Source organism: Ochotona curzoniae, unplaced genomic scaffold (genome assembly GCF_017591425.1).
Source record: "Ochotona curzoniae isolate NIBS_2020 unplaced genomic scaffold, NIBS_Ocur_1.0 contig_3819, whole genome shotgun sequence".
Lineage (NCBI taxonomy): Eukaryota > Metazoa > Chordata > Mammalia > Lagomorpha > Ochotonidae > Ochotona > Ochotona curzoniae.
In genome coordinates this window covers 15,908,206-15,928,871 of record NW_024466004.1, presented here as the reverse complement: position 1 = coordinate 15,928,871, position 20,666 = coordinate 15,908,206, and the positions used below count along the sequence as shown (strand labels likewise).

The window sequence follows — 20,666 nt, the reverse complement described above, 5'->3', positions numbered from 1 at the left end:
CTTTTTCTGTGTGTGTCTAGGGGTTGTGTGGGGTGGGAAGGACGGGGATGGAAAGAGAAAGGATCACTCCTTACTGTCAAACTACATCACCACCTGTATATTTGGGCATGGTCATTTGATGATGCGTTAGAGAACATGATGTGGAGAAGTGTTCCAACAGTGTTAGTTGACTGGATTTGATAGCTCTCAGATGTTGGTTTCATTGCTCTGGGTTGAGAAAATCTTTCCAAGGTTGACAAAATCTACCTTAGTGCATCCATATACCCAGATACTTGTTGCAAAGACTCCAAGTACCAACTTTTAAATGGGTGCTGCTAGCTAACTCAACCTGGCCTGCCCCAGGCCTAGCTCTCATATGTATGAGTAGGTGTGGTATAATAGTTTGGCATGTCTCATACCTTGTGGCACCCATGCAAGGCAGTGGGTGCTAGGCTTGGCCCAGCCTGGCTTGCCCTCAGACCCAGCCCACACACATGCCGACTAGTGCTTACCCAGCTTAGCCTGATCCACCCCAACCCTGTCTCTTGTGCTCATCAGTGCAAACTGTGGCCTGGTAGGGAATATCCCCAAACTCCTCTCCCAGGCCCACTCTCAGCCCCAGATCTCATGTGTGCTACCTGGTGCTAATCCCTTGTTTATCACAGTGTGCCCTAATTCCCAGCTTTTGTGTATGTTTAGTGGATGCTGCATCAAGCCCAGCCCACTCTCGAAGACAGCAGGTATTGCAGCCTGGACCAGCCTGGTCTGCTTTCAACTCCAGCTCCCATGAGTATTGATGAGTTCCTTGGTCATGACTGGCTCAGACCATCACTACCTGCAACTTGTGTGCAAACCAGGGGGTGCTGTTGTCCTGCAAGGGTGAGACCACAAATCTACAAAATATGCCCCCAGACCTGGTTCTGTTGCATGCTGTTTCGTGCCATTGCCAACTCCACATGGCTCACTCCCTGTCTTGATACTTGCTGCTGGGTACTTGGATTTAATCCTGTGAGTCAGGCCAGACAGAGTTTGCTTTCACACATGTAGACTTGTGCTGGGTGATGCCCACGTCTTCTATACAGGAGCCTTTGTCTGACCCAGACATGCCTTCAGTTTTCATGTTTCTAAACCACCCATCTCAGCTTCCCCACTTACTTGTAAGTGTAGTGGCCTGGTCTGTGGAGGCCACCAGAAGTCATTCCTCACCTGTCAAATACTTCTTCTCCCACCCAAACCCCCTTTCCCTACAGCTCCCTGCTATAGTGGGCTCTGGCTTCTGGCTACTTTTAGTGGTCAGGTGATGTGGGGGATGCCTCCCCATCTAGAGTTTTATTCCTACCAGAGCTTCATGAGTTAAAAAATAGATTCATGGAAATGCAAACTTAGGCTGTTCCACAAATGCTGGTGTCTGTCCTTGCAGTCAGTTGGTCAGTCTGTCAGCATCACCGCTTGTGGCTGCCTCAGCTGTTATAGGAATCTGTGGCCTGCCGCCTGCAATCTTATCTTTGCGATCCACTGGGAATCCCATCCTTTTGCACAGGTGTGGATGACACGAAATTGTGAAGAGATCAGCTCCCCTGTTTGGCAGGGCCCAGGGCAGATTCCAGCTGTTCGGCAAGGCCTGATGGATATCTCTCTGACCACCTTGATGCAGTTTCACCCCCTGTTTGCATGGACACTCAAACACCCCACTAAGAATTCTCTAATCTATTGGGGCATTGTTGTTTGCCCCTGTGACATGGTTTTTGCAACCAATAAGAGCTTGAGAATTAATGTTTCTGATAATGTCTTGGTGAGTGGGCCCTTGACAATTTACACACAGGTGCACAATTAAGCCCATGCCATTTCTGGATTCCTTTATTGTGTGCTTAGCCATTGCTTCAGAACCTGGCCCAGACATGTAACACACCTTCTGGGAAAGGACTTGATAAATATCCTAAATATTATTGCAAGTGATGGGAGTGAGAGCTGAAACTGCTATGGCAATAAATATAGTTACTATGATCTCAAAGGCAATCCTGTCTTTTTGCAGTTTCTTTGGAGCATAGAAAAATGTAGCTGTTTTAGCTGTTTTTACAATTTTTTTATTAGAGGAATTATAGGGTGATCCTATTAATATCGTAGAGAAAGGCTTTTGATTATTGTTTGATTGTTTATGGGGTTATAGACCCTGCAATTGTGGGGGTATCTAACATTTGAAACTTTTGTCTTGGATTTTTGTATTTTTTCCCTTGTAACATATTTCTCCCATTAAATGATGGGGCATGTTGTGGGAATAGAAATGTGGTAGGAATCTACTACTGATTAGCAAGTAATCACATGTGCCTTGGCCTTGGAGCCCTGGCTGTCACTCAACGGCCACTACTGAAGAATGAATAAAGGCTTGCTTTGAAGAAAATAGTTATGGTAACTCACAGAATTATCTTTAAGAGCATCTGGTTGACCATGAAGTAAAAAATAAATAATCAAACATCTGTGCATGTGGGCTTAGTTCTGAAGCTAAAGATCGTAAAATCAAACTTTTGTGCAGAGGCTTGTGATGTGTCTAAGTAAATAAAAAGGATAGCTTCTTCTTGAGCTGTGTCCGTGTCTTTTCTTTATCACTGACTCCACTCACTCTTGAGCTCCGAACTCAGCTGGAGCTGGACTCCGGCATGAGCCGCTTCCGGAGAGTGTCAAGTTTTACTCTGATGGTAAAGCCAGGAAGCTAAGCCCCAAAGCAGAAAATGTTGCTACATTCTTTGCAAAAATACTCGACCATGAATATACTACTAATGATATATTTAGAAAAAATTTATTTAAGGACTGGAGGAAGGAAATGACCAATGAAGAGAAGAATGCTATAACCACTCTAAGCAAATGTGAGTTCAACTCTATGAGCCAGTATTTCAAAGCCCAATCAGAAGCTCGAAAACAGATGAACAAGAAAGAGAAACAGAAAATCAAAGAAGAGAAAGAAAAAATACTCAAAGAATATGGATTCTGTATTATGGGTAATCACAGAGAGAGGATTGCCAACTTCAAGATTGAGCCTCCTGGGCTTTTTTGTGGGAGTGGCAACCATCCTAAGATGGGCATGCTGAAAAGGAGGATCATGCCAGAGGATATAATCATCAATTGTAACAAGGATTCCAAGGTTCCTCTTTCTTCTCTAGGACATAAGTGGAAAGAGGTTCGGCATGGTAACAAAGTTACATGGCTGGTTTCCTGAAAGCAAAACATTCAAGGTTCTGTTAAGCATATCATGCTGAACCCCAGTTCACGGATCAAGGGTGAAAAAGACTGGCAGAAATATGAGACTGCTTGACAACTGGAGAACTGTGTGGACAAGATCCGGAACAAGTATTGAGAAGACTGGAAGTCTAAAGAGATGAAAGTTCAACAGAGAGCTGTAGCCCTGTACTTCATTGACAAGCTTGCTCTGACAGCAGGCAATGAAAAGAAGGAGAAACAGCTGACACTGTAGGCTGCTGCTCACTTTGTGTGGAGCACATTGATCCGTAACCAGAGTTGGATGGCCAAGAGTATATGGTGAAATTTGACTTCCTTGGGAAGGACTCAATCAGACACTACAACAAAGTCCCTGTTGAGAAGAGAGTTTTTAAGAACCTACAATTATTTATGGAGAACAAGCAGCCTAAGGATGATCTTTTTGACCAACTGAATACTAGTATTCTAAATAAGCACTTACAGGATCTCTTGGAGGGCTTGACAGCAAAGGTATTCCGCACATACAATGCCTCCGTTATGGTACAGCAGCAGCTAAAGAGCTCACAGTTCCAGGTGTAAACATCCCAGCAACAATCCTTTCTTACAACAGTGCCAATCGAGCTGTTGCCATTCTTTGTAACCACCAGAGGGCACCACCCAAGACTTTCGAGAAGTCGATGATCAACTTGCAGTTTAAGATTGATGCCAAGAAGGAACAGCTTGCAGATGCTCCAAGAGATCTAAAAAGCGCTAAGGCTGATGCTAAGGTCATGAAGGATGCTAAGACCAAGAAGGTAGTGGAGTCAGAAAAGCAAGCTGTGCAAATACTGGAAGAGCAGCTAATGAAGCTGGAAGTACAGGCTACAGACTGAAAGGAGACTAAACAAATTGCCTTGGGAACTTCCAAACTCAATTATCTGGACCCTAGGATCACGGTGGCTTGGTGCAAGAAAAGGGGTGTCTCAATTGAGAAAATTTAGAACAAAATCCAGCGGGAGAAGTATGCCTGGGCTATCGATATGGCTGATGAGGACTGCAAGTTTTAGCCAGTCTCAAAGGGCAGGGATCTGTGAAAAGGAATGATGTGGTTTGGGGAAGATGGATCAACTGTGAGCCTCACTTGCACTCCAACTTGAGGGAGAGAGGCAGAAAGTCTTAACAGATCATCTTTGCAAAAAGATAAACCTGGAGATATTATAAGGGAGAGCTGAGTCGGTAGTGCTATGGACAACTTATTTAAAAATATTTCAGATATCAAAACTCTAGCTGTATGATTTGTTTTGAATTTTGTTTTTATTTTCAAGAGGGCAAGTGGATGGAAACTGGTCAGCATTCTGCCAAATTCACTGTTTCACTGAAACGTTTGGACTCTCAGCTATTGTAGGCGAGGTCCAATTACATTGGTGCGTTTTTATAGTTAGGGTTTTGCAATAACGTCCATATTTTAATAGAAATGAATTCCTAACTTCCTTTCCCTCTTCCCCATTTCAGGAATTAAAAATTAAGTAGAACAAAAACCCAGCGCACCTGTTAGAGTTGTCACTCTGTATTGTCATGGGAATCAGTTTTCATTAAACTTGAAGCCGTTTGTGACATTGACAATGTTTTGGTTCAGACACCTATTCACAGAAAAGCATGATGGGGAAATATTTCCTGACTTGAGTGTTCCCTTTTAAATGTGAATTTTTACTTCTTTTTAATTATTTTAAAATGTTTAAACCTTTTTCTTGATCTTAAAGATCATATAGATTTGGGTTGGGGAGGGATGAAGGGATGAGTCTAAGGATAATGAAATAATCAGTGACTGAAACCATTTTCCCATCATCCTTTGTTCTAAGCATTCTCTGCACCCAATAAGATGTCCAGCTTTTTCTTTTTAAACTCCAGTCTTGAAAGTATTTATGATATAAAAACTTCCACAGGTCAGTAAATTTAGAAGAAAATGAGTATTTGGTCCAAAACAGGAAAAATAATCAAGATCTTAGAGCTTCAATTTTTTTTCTTTTGTAATTGTGAAAAAAATGAAAAAAAAAACCCACAAAAAGCAGTATTTTAATGTGAAGACTTTTTTTTTTTGCTATAATCATTAGTTTTAGAGGCTAAAGCGTGTGTGCAGAGTGCTTTTCCACATCTTTCCTCAAGTATCTTTCATTTTTATCGTGAATTCCCGTTTAATCAACTGTAGGGTATTTAAATAAAATCCATTTGCCAGGCTATCCTATAGTTCTGCCTCTCTAGAAGCAGAGCATTTCAGAAGGCTGCCAGCTTGCTGTTCACAGGCAGAGCTCACAGTGCAGACTATTCAGCTGTCTCAATCTTTCATGCAGTTGGTGGTGACACCAAAATGAGTTTATTCACAAGACCAGTCCTAGTGGACTGTAGAGCAATAAAGTCTATTCACAATGGCTTTCTTAAACTTCTATTGCTGACCTTGAGAAGTAACTCATTAATCTGGTGTTTCCACAAAATATTGACTCACTGCTTCCTTTCTATTCCTAATGGGTAACCCCTGATCCTGAACATTGTGGGCGTGGTTTTTCCCTCACTGGACTCTACCCTTATTAGTGGGAAGGAGTTATTCAAATGAATAAATAGCTGATTGACACATCGGACTTGACTGAGTTGTGGAACTAGGAGGGCGACAGGCATTAGCAATGTAAGTACTGATCTCATAAATCTCTCCATGTTGTGTTCTGCTCTTTAAAGTGTGCTCTTACAAGTAAAAGTTTGTTTGTGCACACTTCATACCTTCTTACTGTGCTTAGATAATAATTCTAGGATCAGTATCTCTTGAATACACCTTTATAAAAATATAGTATGAAGAATTAGGAAAGCTAGGGTGTGAGATTATGATGGCCAAAGGAAAATTGGCAGCATGAAGAGAAAGCTCTTAGATTTTCTGACACCTGAGTGAATGGTTGAAGGCATGCTTCTAAGTCATCTGGGTCTCTTCCTTCACTTATTTGCAGAAACACCTGTGTGTTCTTCCCTTACTTTCCTTTCTTTTCTCTTTTTCTCTATTTCCCTCCCACTGTCTTCCACACACACACATATTCTTATGCCTGTCTCCTTTCCCAACATTTGTGCTAACATCTCATTCTCTCCAATATAGTGCAGAATTGTTATCAATTGTAATAGTGCAATCTCAATAAGTTTGAAACATTCAAAATTCAGATTTATTGCCAAAGGAATAAGTTAGTCTGTGTACTAGAACTTGATTCTAATCCATCCTTTGTCACTAACCAGTTAGATTACAAATCTTGTTCTTTATCTGGGATTCAACAAACTCATAACAAACCTAGAGAATGGCCAAGCCAGGTGTCATACCCTTGGCACTGCTGCCCTTTGGGACCAGTTGATGCGTTGAGTACACTCGTATCTTGTGCCTTATAGGATATACAGAGGTATCACTGTCCTTCCCTACCAAATGTCACCAGACTATTATTCGCTCACACAGAGTGACAACCAAAAATGTCTCAACACATTGCTTAATTTCCCCTTCAGCCAGGGACTCAAGTCTCCCTTGATTGAGATTCCCTGAAGTATAGGATTTCTCAGGCAAGACACTTAGAAGTCTTGGTGAGAGAAGCAGACCATCACCTGCATTTAAAAAAGCATAGCATGTCATCAAGCAAGAAACACAGCATCATTGGAATTGGAGATTATCAGCCATGTCTTGGAATAAATGTAGATATTTGTGTGATAGTTCAGTGTGTGACAGCCTTTGAGCAAATGTTACTTCCCTTTCTTCTGTTTTAAAGTCAATGAAGAAACATGCATCTTGCTGTATTATTAACTGAAATACCAACAGCAGATATTGAGCCTGTAGAAAGTATAGGATTAGTATCCTTTTGGTGGAAAGGTTGTAGATTTTGACATTGCCATTTGCAGATATGTGAGAGTATTTATCATCTCTCGTGCTCATTCTCATTAGTTGATTAATGCAGATAGTAGTTCTTGGAAAAATGTTGAAGTCTAAGATGCAATACTTCAAAAGAAGCAAGTTTGGAGGTGGGATCATCCTGGAAATTTCAATAAATCTTAATTCTTAGCTTCTTTCTGTTTCCACTAGCTCTTGTGCACAGCCACTCCATTTAACTGCTCAAGAATAGTCACATTTTAGCTAACAGGGACATGAGACTGGTTTGGTCCACTTGAGGACTGCTACTGTTGGGCTAAGGAAATGTCATAAGCAAGGCAGAACCTTCTTCTAAATTGTTCATTCATGACTGTCGAAGCAGTCATCACAAGTTCAGTCTCTTTCCTCAGTTGCATTGATATATATATATATTTTAATGTTTAGAGAAAGCAAGAACTCTCACCATGGCAGAGAAGCCCATTCTCCACTATTCCAACGACCGGGGCAGAATGGAATCGATCCGGTGGCTCTTGGCTGCAGCTGGAGTGGAGGTAGGTTCTAGTGAACTTGTCTTCAAAATGGATCTTAACTTCTGTTGCCAACATTGCTCAGATAAGCTAGGGAGACATGCTATAATTATGAGCAGGAGACATTAACAGAAGGGAAAGATGCATGTGGGATTTATGGGGAACTCTTGGTATTACTTCACAGTTTTGTCAACTTTAAATGATTCTGAAATAAATAGTTGAAAAGAAAGAAATGACCAGTTCTGAAGAAAGAGATGAACAGATTTCACCTAATTCATGTTTATCCTTTCTTCTCATCAGAATTTGAAATGGCCAGTTATAATGTGTGGAGCATAGCTGGATTTGGAGAAATTGTAAAACCAACTTAAGGCATTTATATAAGCAGTAACACAAGTGTTGACTTAATATGGATAACATTAAAAGTACTAATGTCTTAGATAAGATTATGTGTTGTGGATATTTGAAATAAATACGTCTTTCACTTTAGGGAAACCCTTAAATCATTATAGAAAGAAATAGGTGACATCTGGGATACTGTTCAAATCACTGCAAGGAGGGGAAAGTGGGTGAACAAAGAAATAAAAGGATGTTGGAATAATTATTAAGGTGAGGGGTTCAAGGAGCAGTTTACAATTTCTTATTGATCTAGTACATGTGATACATTTACATAATTAGAGGATTTAATTATAATATTGAGAAATGAAAGCACTTAAAGTGCAGCCTGAGAAGCAGGAAGGGGTGGATAGCTTCAAACTGCCTGGCAACAGTGGCTTACCTTCATTCAGCAATGATTTCTGCTGAGCACCTAGGAAATGCCAAGTTTTGGGATACACAGTGAACAAGACAGACATGGTCCCTGCTCTCAAGTGTTATAAATGGGTGAGTTGAAAGAAGTGCAGGAGCTTTTGAGAGAGCATTTCAGAGTGTTGAGAGTGTTAGCAGGCCTTTCTTCCCAGCATGTGCCCCCAGCAGGGGTCTATGTGATTCTTCTGAGTGCTGCCCTCTAGAGATGGCACTGAGAAAAAAACTGTCGCTGCACACCAAAGGGACACAGCTGCTGGAGTTGTTCCTGGGCAGCCAATCATGGATGAAATAGATTTCTGTCAAAATCCTAAGGAAAACTTAGATTGTTGAGTTTGTCCTACACCACTATGCATGGTACTTTACTAATTGTAGTACAGGCCTTAGTAATTTAATCCTCATGGAGATCTTTAGCATCAGCATGATAACTAGACTCATTTTAGAGATTGGGATATTGACACACAAAGAGATTTAGTAATGTGTCCATGGTTAGGCGATATGAAACTTGTGCAACCATCTCAGATATCAAAATGGTTCCATTTAACTTTGTTTGGGAACTTGCCCAAATAGCACTCACAAAGGTTAACTTTGCTGAAACTTGAGTGGGTGACTCCATCATTGAATTCAAAATCTGTATATCCTGCGATGCCCCGTATTTTCCAAAGGAGTTCTGATTGCAAGACTTCCCGCTGGGCAACCACATGGATCCATTTCACTCATGGCTGAGCTCCTGGAGAGTGGGATGATGTAAATTGTAGGAGAAGGCCCCTGGCAGCAGAATGGTAGCTGGCTACTGCTTTGGCTTATCCCCTGCTGGGGACTTGGTAGGCTCTGTTCTCATCTCAGGGAAAGGCACTGGCTCTCTTGAGCTACTACAACTCTGGGTTATGGTCGTAGCACACTTCTGCTGCATCACTCTGCTGTTCCTGAGCTACTGATACAACTCTGTATCTAGAAAATCGTCACAGCCCTTTCCTCCATGGACACCTCATAGATCTAGGCTCACCCACAAATTACCTTGGGGTCAGGGTGCAGGTGAAATGCAGGTTCAAGAATCACCAGCTGTCAGATTGAGAAAGCTTGCCCTCTTTATGTTAAATAACAAGGATCATCAGGTTTAAAAGCCTATAATTCATAGAATGAACTAATTAATGTTTGTATACTGTTTCTACTTCCAGTTTGAAGAGATATACATAGAAACACGAGAAGATCTGGAAAAGTTAAGAAATGGTGAGTTCAAGCATCTAAATGCTTCTAAACACAGTGTCCAGACAACAGACGTTGCCAATGTATGGGTGGCACCTGGTAATGAGAGAAAGGTTAGCATTAGGTAAAGCATACGTGTACTTTGAGCATACGTGTCCATGAGCAGAGCAGAAAATATTGTAAAAGCTACACAGGAGTAGACGTTTCTAAAGTAATTTCTGGAACAACACTGTACATTGGGAATGCTCTGTTCTTGTTGTCTGTATTTGACACCACGCTGCCCTCCAATCCCATTATGTACAGGGACATGCATGAGAGGAAATGAGAGGAGATATCTTCAGCAGTTATCTTTACTTCCTTTCCATTTTCTGTTGAGCCCAGCAAAAAGTGTGGGCTGCTTAATGAGATAGCACTGAGGTAGTTGGAAGTCCAGGTAAGTGTGTGAGGAGGTAGAGAGAGAACAATGATCAGCTGCCACGGGGTCAAGGACACAGTCCCACCTTGCACACAGTGTCCACAGGTGTAGGTTGAAAAACACACCGAGGGCCTGACAGAGTTGGCGTTGATGTCACAAACATCACACAATTTGAGAAAGGTGTTTTTCTAAATGATGCTCAGCTGGTGGCCCTACTGAACCCTCTGCCAATTTCCACCTAAATTATCCATGAAGATAAGTGAAAAATCCCCAGAACTAGAATGTATTCAATGGAAATGAAAGAATCAATAAAGGGCTAAAAAAGCAGAAGGGAAAATTGAGAATGATATCTCAATTAAAATACTATTTGTTGAAAACTTTAAGAAATTTAAGTTTTATTAGTTTCAACATGCTTTCTTCTTCATCAAAGAGTGTACCTATAGACATTTTGCTCTGTTTTCTTCCTTGCAAAGATGGAGTGCTGATGTTCCAGCAAGTGCCCCTGGTTGAGATTGATGGGATGAAGCTGGTGCAGACCCGAGCCATTCTCAACTACATTGCCAACAAGCACAACCTCTATGGGAAAGACATAAAGGAGAGAGCCCTGTACGGTATAATTTGTGTTCATACATCAGCAGATAGTACAGGGATGATGAGGTCCTCTTGGAGTGAACAGGGCCAATTCAGAGGGAGCAGAAGCAGCAGCAGTGGGGATGTGAACATGCACTGGGGTCCAGTGCAGCAGAGTCTCAGGGAAGCACAGGAAGGGAACATTTGGGATGGATTTAGGTGAATGTGATCATGGCAAAGGATGCGGTTTGTGGACACAGTCCAGCAGCAGCAGTTCCCAAAGCCTGATGACAAATGAAGTCAGAGGATGGAGGAATCATGGTTCTAGGAGTTCAAGCTTTCATGGCGTGCATTCCACTCCATGGCTTGCAACAAGACAGAAAATGTCAAGCTCAAGGCCTGGAAAGGTGGGATCCCAACAGCTGATTTCTCAGGTTCCAGAAATGATAAGGATGCTTATTTGAACTGATCAGCTTGTAAAACGGTCATTACTGACTCAATACTACCAATAGTGGCAGGTCCCCTCCTTGTCTTGATGGTACTGCATGATTGAACATAAAATATCATCCAGAGCTCTGGGCAGCTATTGGAAAGGTAAAGTGTAAAGTAACCAATCGCCCAGTGATTCTGCTGCTAGCTATGTATCCGAGTGAAACAAAAGTGTTGCCATGAAATAAACTGAATGTCAATCAGCAGATGAATAAACCAAGTGTGCTATAGTCATAAAATAGAATAGGATTTGGCAATGAAAAGGGATGCTACACTGATGCAAGCTACAACATGGACAAGCCTTGTAAAGATTGTGTTCCATAAAAGAAGATGGACAACAAAGGATGCATATTGCATGATTTCTTTTGTATGAAATGTTTATAATATGCAAATCCGCAGAGAAAGAAATTAGGTTTGTGATGTTCTGGGGACAGAGGAAAGGATGATGGGCCAGTGGTTGCCAAAGAATGCAGGGTTCTCTTCTTAAAAAAAAATGATAGTAAAGGTGTTTTGGAATTATAAGTTGTGGATTTTTGCAGGATTCTGTGAATGTGTAAAATCACTGGGTATAGTACTTTAGAGGAATTACAACTGTGGTATGTGGTCATTTAACAATATCATGTTAAAATATGTTATAGAAAATCAGTGTGAAGAAAAGAAACAAGGCTTGCTGACACATTGGCTTTTATGGAATTGCACTATGTAATGGGGCATTGTGGAAACGTAAGACATGTAGACCGACTAGAGGTGGGCAGCAGCCTGTCAAATGGCTTCTGGGAGGTAGTTTGGAGAACTTATCACATTGGGCACCACTAATGAACCTGGGAATTATGCTGGATAGAAGATGAGGAGGAACAGGTGTGAAACAGCCATACCAGTGATGTCTCTGTGATGATGCAGGCAGCAGAGCTCCAGTCACATGCACAATGCTGGTGATTGTGCACAGGACACAATATGAGAAAGATCCAATTCTATTGGTAGCATCAGTGGCCACAGGCAGGGATCGTATAGCTTTCTCTCAATACAATGACCCTGAACAACTGTTTTAACTGTATTTGGTCACGAGTCTAAGAAAAATATGAGATATATTGCTACCCTGTAGGCTGTTTAAGGACATACATGTTAACAGTTCATAGCATGCTGGCTTCCAAACAATGCCTCCACAAGATGTCTTTACTACATAGTTTGTTACGGTTTTCAGCTAGGCAATCATCTAAGACTGGAGGCAACTGACTGGTTATCTTGTCTCTTAGGATTGACATGTATGATGAAGGCATAGCAGACCTGAAGGAGCTGATTATCCTTTACCCGTTCCGTGATCCTGGAGTAAAAGAAGCAACAATTGCTCAGATCAAAGATAAAGCAAGAAATCGTTACTTTCCTGCCTTTGAAAAGGTAAATGGAAGTTCTTGGTCTTTAGGGGCACTCAGAGTTGAAAGGCTACATCTGTGCTGAGAGGATGCCTTAGGAGCTTGGGTTCCAGAAGGAAAATAACAAACTGGCATGCTTTAACATTTACTTCTCACTGTTGGGAAGCATGAACACACAATGCATAAGATTTAGGCAGCACATGAGAGGGTCATTTCAAAGTTACGCTTCAAATTTGGCTAACTTTGAGCTGTGTTGTCTTTTTGTGGACAGGTCAGGAGAACTTTGGCATCCCTTTTATAAGAATATTAATATTATCCGTATATTTTCTTCCCAAGAACTTAATTGTGTCTTGAGATTCTCACTTAGGAGGAGAATCCCAGTGAGTGTTTGGATGTCAACATTCGAAATCTCAGAATATACAATCTTGTGCTACACCAGATGGTCTGAACTCCCTGGGGCATTGACAGCTACTTCCAAAGGAACTTCCCTTAATAGTCCTTTAGCACCTTAACATTTCGGCCATTGGGTCTAACAGAATATAAGAAAAATTGTACCATGTATAACAGAGGTGATATTTTAAAGAAGATTTAAATTTATTGGTATCCAATCTAGAATTCTCTCTTTGGCAAGAGTTCACAGTCCTAAATAAATTTTGGCCTTACAAGCATACTAAGAGGTTTACAGAATATGCAGACACCACTGAAGGGGAGGAAGGCAAGTGGCCCATCAGTAGAATGTTGTATTGTTTCAGGATGGATAGAATTTCTTTTTTTTTTTTTTAAAATAAAAGATTATTTAAATTTCATGGTATTTTGTCAAGAGTGAAGAGAAGGAATGGTGAAAGAGAGTGTGTTACAGGGGGAGAGAGGTGTAGAGTTTAATTTGTTTAATAATTGTAGAGAATTGGGAATATTGGGGTTATGATGGGTTGGTAATTTGAATGGTGAATGGTGTGAGAGGAGGGAGAAAGTAATGGAATGATGGGGATATGGGAGTTGGTGAGTGAAGAGGGGGGGGGAAAAAGTGGTAGTTGGTGTGTGATGGTGGGGTTGTGTGAGATGAATGTTGGGGGGGGGATAGGATGAATTATGGTGGAGGAGTAAAAATTTGGGGGAGGTGTAAGGGGTTGGAGAGGTGGGATGAAAGGTGGTTTGTAAGTGGGGGGGGGGATGTTGGATGGGTTTGGGTTTGTGGGTGTGGGTTGTGATGAAGTAAATTTTTGTTTGGTGTTATTGTGTGTTGGTAGGGATAGATGTTGGGTGGGGTTTGATGGGGTTGTAATTTTTTTTTATTGTAATTGTGGAATGTTTGTGGTATAGTTGGATTATGGGTTGAAGGGTGTGATTTTTGGTGTTATGGGGATTGTAGTTTAGTAGGGATTTGGAGCTTGGGTTTGGAGATGTGAAAATTTTGTGTGATTTTGAGTGGTGTTTGTGGGTTAGGGGGTTTTTGTTAGATTTGTAGGTTTGGATTATTAAGGGTGGGGGGTTTGAAGTGGTATGGGGGGGGTGGATGATTTGTTGTAGTTATGTGGAGGTAGGGGTAAGTGGATTGTTGGTGTTGGGTTTGTTGAATGGAGGGTTGTGAGGAGGGAAGGTAAAATAAGGGGAGGTATGAGGTGTATGTTTGGGAGGTTTTATTATAGAGTGGAAAATGGTGGGATTAAATTTTGATTAGGTGGGATGTGTAATGTGTGATGACATGGTGATTTGGTTTATATTATAACATAGGGTTTGACACTGCACTTGCGCTTCTCCTAGTGATGTGGTTTGTATAGTCTAAAAGGGCATTTCCAGAAATGTTCAATGGGGTTTTTCTTTAGGGGGGTGCACAATGTATACTTCTTCTCTTTCTTCTCCACGATTACTAAATTGTTGAAATATTTTCATGTGCATCTCGTGTTACCCTAAAACTTTTTGGAAAACTTTAATGTTATAAAATGTGAAAGCAATTCAGAGAACACAAGGATACCCACTACCTAGATGGGAAAAGTAACATTTTCCTTTCAGCTATTTCTCTATCAAAAAATGTGTTATTTTTGTGCATTTTGAAGTATGTTGCAGACCTGACTCAGGGTAGTTCCTGAACTGTAATTTAGGAGACAAAGATGATGACTTCAAGTTCATCCATATGTGTCCCACATCCCTGAAATGGAGTGAAGGTAGCAGATAAGAGGGGATCTGTAGTTAGAAATTGTCTCCTCACAGGAAAGAGAACTGTGATTGGGGGAAGGGACATCCCAGGGTGGATTGGAGAGAGTGTAGGGTAGAGATGGGTTTTGAAATGTCAGGGCTGCAGCCATCAGAGCATGGAGAGATGGGAACACGCGGCAGCAGGGGCTAAGTCCTTGGCATAGGGGGAAGGTGCAAGTGAAGGTGTGTGGTGTGCACACCTCAGTGAAATGGGAGTGAGAATGAAAGGATGTCCTGGGCTTTCACTGAGGAGTGAGCAGTGCCCACTCGTCTTCCTCATGAGCCAGGGCCCTGGAGAAAGGTCTGGTTCCCCATATGTGTGTACGGGGGAACAGCAGAAGTGGGACTATGGGGCTGGAGAAGCTGAGGGAGGAGCAGAATTGAGCCCCACTAGCCTGTGACCAGGATTTCATTTTGGTGATTGACCAGGTGTTGAAGAGCCATGGACAAGACTACCTGGTTGGCAATCAGCTGAGCAAGGCTGACGTTCACCTGGTTGAGCTTCTGTATCATGTGGAGGAGGTGGACCCCACCATCATCACCAGCTTCCCTCTGCTGCAGGTGACCTGCCTCACTGGCCTTGGAGGGCAGGGCCCATGTTTCCATATAACATCTAGTCTCTGGAATTGTGATGTTCTGAACCCTATTCTTAATCTTTGTACATATACACATGTGTTCAAGCAGATACAAACTCACATACACATGCACTTGAACATGAGCTTCTAGACTCTGGCTCTGAGTCATGAAAAGAATCTTGCCTTCCTTATGTTTTGCTTCCCTCAGCATTGGCTCCAACAATCTGATGTTGTATTCCTCTCTGTCTCTTACTTTCTCTTCCCACAATCTCTGTCTCAGAGCTCCGTGTTGAAATCAGTGTCTGTGGCCTCAGGCTAACTTAGTATTTTCTGTCTTCCATTCCAACAGTTTTCACTTGCCTTCATTTTCTCCTTTGTAGAAATTTCTGTGTTTGAATATATGATACACACATCTTCCTCATTGTATTGCTTAAGAACTATGAATGTGCAATTTTAAAAAAGCATGAGGAAGACAGTGTTGACATAAATTGAATTACTCCTTAAACATGGCATGTGGCATGAGAGAATGTTCTTGAACTGTAGGTTTCTCCCCTCATTGCATGCTCACTGGGGTTCATTTCCCAGCCTCCATGCTGGTGCTGATGGAGGGGACTCAGTGTTTTTGTGGAGGAGGGCTAGGTCTTCCTGGGCTGTGCTATTGATGGCCTGGGTGCTCTTTGTTCCTCCCTGAGGATCTGTGATCTGTGCCTTGCAGGCTTTCAAGACCAGAATCAGCAGCCTCCCCACCGTGAAGAAGTTCTTGCAGCCTGGCAGCCAGAGGAAGCCACCTGTGGATGAGGAATGTGTAAAAAAAGTATTCCGGATTTTCCATTAAATAAAGGGCACAAGAAGCAGTTGTAAATCAATTTTCTGAAGTTTCTCAGCATGAAGCAATTTCCCTAAATGTTAATCCTAGCCATTTTGCAACCAATAAACCTTTTTTCTTTTTCCAAATTATTTAATGAAACCAGGAAAATGTTTTGAGCATACTGAGTAAGATGTGTCTGTGTGAGCTGGTGGTATGGGTCCTAGCTAGTGTGCTCCAGTGTTCCATCACAGTGGATAATGACACTGTGCTCAAGTCCATGTCCTCCTGAAGGATGTAGGGGTACAGGCTTGGGTTTTGAATACTCACCACAACCCCAAACTCTACATAACAGCATAGTCCTTCACCCATTCCTTCACAGGGTATTGAATCACGTACCTGGGTGCTTGTATGGCCCTTGTCTAGAGGAAGATGCAAATAATCAGATTGCCATGAAACAAACACCCACAAGACAACAGAGAAATTGGCATGGCTGAATGTTACATGACCTTAAGGAGTTAAAAACATCAGTGTGTTTGGAGGTTTGCATGATTATGTTAATAGAGTTCTTACTATTTAAATGATGTGTTATTCTTTATAGACAAAGTGCTACTCTATTGCTCATTTGCTTGACTGTAATTCCATGACTGAAGAAGAACTGGGAGTGCATATGATTTTCCTGGGGTTTCTATCACAAATTGCTAATGAGCGGTAGAGTGATAGCAGAACTGTTATCTGTGAGGGCTAGAAAGCCAAGGGGAAAGACTAAGAAGGCCCTCACTGATGTGGTGCTCCAGCAGAGGGTCCTTTCCTTCCTCTGCCTGCTTCTGGGGGACACCGCATTTTGGGTTTCTATATTGCTAGGTCCCTTCTCCACTAAGTTCACCTTTATAGGAGCCAGGGATTTGGACATGGACTTTTGCTTTAGGGGGACTCACCACAGCTCAATGTAATTTGTAACCATGGTTAGATTTATTTCTTATTCTTGGGGACTGGATGAAGGCTCTGTCCCCAGGATCAGAGGGATACTGACATGAACCAGACAGTTTCAAAATAAAGTGAGGAAAGCATAGTAAAGACAGTAGTGGCAGAAGCATATTGTTCCAATCACAACCAAGAGCAAATGTAAAAGTACCCGGGCTCGGGAAGGTACTTTGAGTGAGGTAGAGAAGGAAGATTAGGTCAGTAGGCTTGGTAGCTTTCATAGGTGAAATAGCATTTGAGTCATTATCCATTACTGATAAAGAATAAGATTTAAAAATATTTTATTCACTTATTTGAAAGAATTACAGGGAAAGAAGTGAGACTTGCTATGCTTTATCCACTGTTTTACTCCCCATGTGGCTGCAGTGGCCAGGGTAGGGATAGGCTGAAGACAGGATTCAGGAGCTTGATCTGGGTCTCCTGCGTGTACACAGGGGCCCAAGCATGTGGACCATCACGTGCTCTTCTCCCAGGCCATTACCAGGAAGCTGGATCAGAAGTGGAGCATCTGGGATCCAAACTGGGGCTTGTATGGGATGCTGGCATTGCAGGTGGCAACACTCCCTACTATGCCACAGTGCTGACCACACAATAATTTCCTACTTCTAGCATGTTCCATACAATGTTTCATCTGCAGTTCCCCTTACCAGGGTATCTCCCATTGCGTTTATCACTCCAATAATGTTTTCTAGCGAGCCAGCAGCTTGCTGTTGTCAGGCTCAACTCATGTGTGGGTACTTCACCTGCCTCCATCCTCTTTGGGCTCATGAATACTTGCCTAAGTTTCCTTCTAAATCAGTCCCCACTGAGAGTAAAATCTAGCTAATATTTGCTTTCTTAAAGTTTTTCGTGTTGACCTTGAAATGTAACATGTAGACAAGTTTTTCTGGTTATCATTTTCTTTGCAATCTAATGTGGACAGCCGTGTTCCTTGAAAGCCATGGGAGTGGCATTTCCCTAGTTGGACTCTACCCCTTTTGTTGGGCAGAAGTTATTTATTAACACAGAACTGCTAAACAGGTCAGGGCCTTCTACTGATTCTTGGGGTCAAGAAGGAGATAGCAAGGTAAGTGCTGATCTTGCAAATCTTTCTACATTACCTCACACTCTTTGATGTAGATCACTAGGAAAATACTTCAAATTGTGTCTAAAATGACAGAGTTTGTTTTAGATCAGTTGAGACTATGTCCAGAGCAAGAGGAAAGAATCCATTTCAAATTAGAATAACCTAATTCTGGAGTTGCTTTCTCTATAAGAATAGTCAAGGTATAATCGCTTCATGTTGCGAACCCATAATGCTCCGGAGTTTGTGCACATTAAAATCAAGATTTATTCTTTATTTTCAAATATCTGTTCTTTTTTGTGGGAAAGGCAGATTTACAGAGAGATGGAGAGACAGAGAGAAAGACCTGCCATCTGCTGATTCACTCCCCAAGTGGCTATAATGGCTGGAGCTGAGCTGTTCCAAATCCAGGAGTCTGGAGTTTCTTCCAGGTTTCCCCCAAGGATAGAGAGTCCCAAGGCTTTGGGCCATCTTCTATGGCTTTCCCAGGACACAGGCATGGAGCAGAATGTAGTGTGAAGCAACTGGGATGTGAAGCAGTGAGCAAGTGGGATCCTGGCACTTGCAAGGTGAGGATTTCAGCCACGAAACAATTGTTCTGAACCCAAGATTTATTCTAACAGAGCTAAAATAATCTGAATGTCAGAACTAGATCTTAACTCCATTTTTGCCACTAATTTGTTAGATGACAGGTTCCTTTCTCTCTCTGAGAATGAATCGAGTCATGGGTAACCTAGAGAATGGCTAAGGCATGTCTCTCATCTTCAGCACTGCTTCCTTCCAGGGGAGAGTGACACTTTGCAGTGAGTGGGTTTCTGTCCATTGCAGGAAGTCAACAAGCTTCCTAGCTTTTATCCAGTGGAAGCTTTGGTACCACCCATCCTCATTCCCAAGTTTTTAACAAGCAAAAGTATCCCAAGACATTGCTTAATGTCCTGTGAGGTGAATGAGCAGACTCTTCTCTCATTGAGAAGCAGTGTATTCCAGGGCAACACCAGCCTACAACTCAGAAATCCTGTTGGAAAAACTGGGTAGCTACTGGTGCGTGAAACTAATTTTTAAAAGACTCTATAGAAAGGACAAATATCATATGTTCTCTCTGATATAAGGCAACCTGCATGCAAAAAAAAAGAAAAAAAAGAAAAGAAAAACCACAAGTATACACATCTGTTTATCTAGAGGAATTGTGTAAGGGAGACTAGCATACCAAGAAGTCAAGATACATTGTAATGTGCATCTCTTCCAGAATAACAGATGTATTCCCACTGAAACTGTTAAATATATCTTGACAATAGGATGCTGGACAATTTCTCATTGTCTATACCTACAGTGTCACGGAAACACAGGTTTTTAGGGAGAAGCAATGAGAATATGAGAGTTTCTGTCAGTGGAATGTAGAGTCACCAAGTCTTTCTTATTTTCTGTTGACTCAGCAAGGCTTTGTGGTAACTTTTGTCCAAGTGTTGGGCCTGGCCTTGAGGGCAGTTTAGCAGGTGACAAAGGAGTTCATGGAAAGAGAGTCATGGAAAGAGAAGGAAAGGGAGAAGGCCAGCTGGAAAGTAGCAACTGTTGTGACATAGATTATAATGTGGGGGATAAGTAGATGTATTGCCCTACCCATAATCTTTATAGCGGCTTTTCTTTGTAATCAGTAGTGATTGAGGTATTGCTGGAGATTTGTAACAGTGACTTCTTTATTGCCAGGTGCCCAGGTAACCACCACAAACAAACCTTGCAGTTGGAAGGAGGAGAAAGTTATTATCAGGAAGGGTTATATGATAAAGATTATTGAAGGTCAGACTTCATGTCCACCATAGCATGATACTTGGGCAGTCGGTAACAGAGCTGAATGAGAGTATTGGAATCACTTGGCTTGGGGAACTAGAGTCCCGCATACTTAGACACAGTCTGCACAGCTGTGAGCCTCACAATCCCTTTTGTTCTACTGTTTGTCTACTTGGATTTCTTTGCCAAGAAGTACAGTGTACAGAATCTGCAGTTACACAACAGGTGATTGCATATGCTTCTAAGAGAACAGTTATTGTCTAAAAACTAGACTATGACATTTCACATTTTTGTAAAAGATATATTTACTTATTTGAAAGGCACAGTTACCCATGTGCATGTGCGCATGTACAAATGCACATACATACACCCCCCCCCACTCACATGCAGATTGGCCTTTTGTCTAATTGTTGATTCCACAGTGAACAGTCCTGCATTTGGTAGGCCTGGGTAAGTCAGAACCCTGGATGGCAGGGGTCCACATACCAGGATCGTCTTCAACTGCCTTTCCAGGATGTTAGCAAGGAGCTGGACCAGACCCAAAGCAGGGCTCAAGTGGGATCCTTGTGATTGTAGGCAGTTGTTCAGTTCACCATGCCACAACTCTGGCCCAAGCCCTTCCTGCGTTAGTGTTTGAATGTTGAAAGGTTTTGATGTCTAAATTTGAGGTTGGTTACATGTACTTTTTCAGAACCATACCCATTGAGTAAAAGAAGTCTATATCTGTTCCAGACTCATCGACAACAAATCTTCTTGGGAATAATCTTGATGTTTTATGGCAGTGTCGGTTTCAGGGAGAGGATGGTTCTTCCTAAGTCCTGGCACTGGGATTCCT

At 41.9% G+C, this 20,666-nt stretch overlaps 1 protein-coding gene and 1 pseudogene across 1 annotated transcript; both read left to right on the top strand.

Annotated features, from left to right (window-relative positions):
* The first annotated feature begins 1,717 nt into the window (after window positions 1–1,717).
* LOC121158429 lies at window positions 1,718–4,235 on the top strand (annotated as a pseudogene).
* A 1,486-nt stretch (window positions 4,236–5,721) lies between these two features.
* Window positions 5,722–16,148, top strand: LOC121158674 (glutathione S-transferase A6-like). Its single transcript, XM_040983550.1, has 7 exons — window positions 5,722–5,845; window positions 7,493–7,599; window positions 9,555–9,606; window positions 10,471–10,603; window positions 12,310–12,451; window positions 15,049–15,180; window positions 15,910–16,148. Exons 2-7 carry the CDS (start codon window positions 7,513–7,515, stop codon window positions 16,027–16,029), a joined length of 666 nt encoding a protein of 221 aa, XP_040839484.1. The 5' UTR covers window positions 5,722–5,845; window positions 7,493–7,512; the 3' UTR covers window positions 16,030–16,148.
* Window positions 16,149–20,666: the final 4,518 nt, after the last annotated feature.

What these genes read in the sequence shown, in the direction of transcription:
- LOC121158674 (XM_040983550.1), top strand. Translation starts at nt 7,513, where the DNA reads ATGGCAGAGAAGCCCATTCTCCACTATTCCAACGACCGGGGCAGAATG. An exon ending in TGGCTGCAGCTGGAGTGGAG is followed by an intron (nt 7,600 to 9,554) that starts GTAGGTTCTAGT and finishes TTCTACTTCCAG; the next exon opens with TTTGAAGAGATATACATAGA. An exon ending in ACTTTCCTGCCTTTGAAAAG is followed by an intron (nt 12,452 to 15,048) that starts GTAAATGGAAGT and finishes GTGATTGACCAG; the next exon opens with GTGTTGAAGAGCCATGGACA.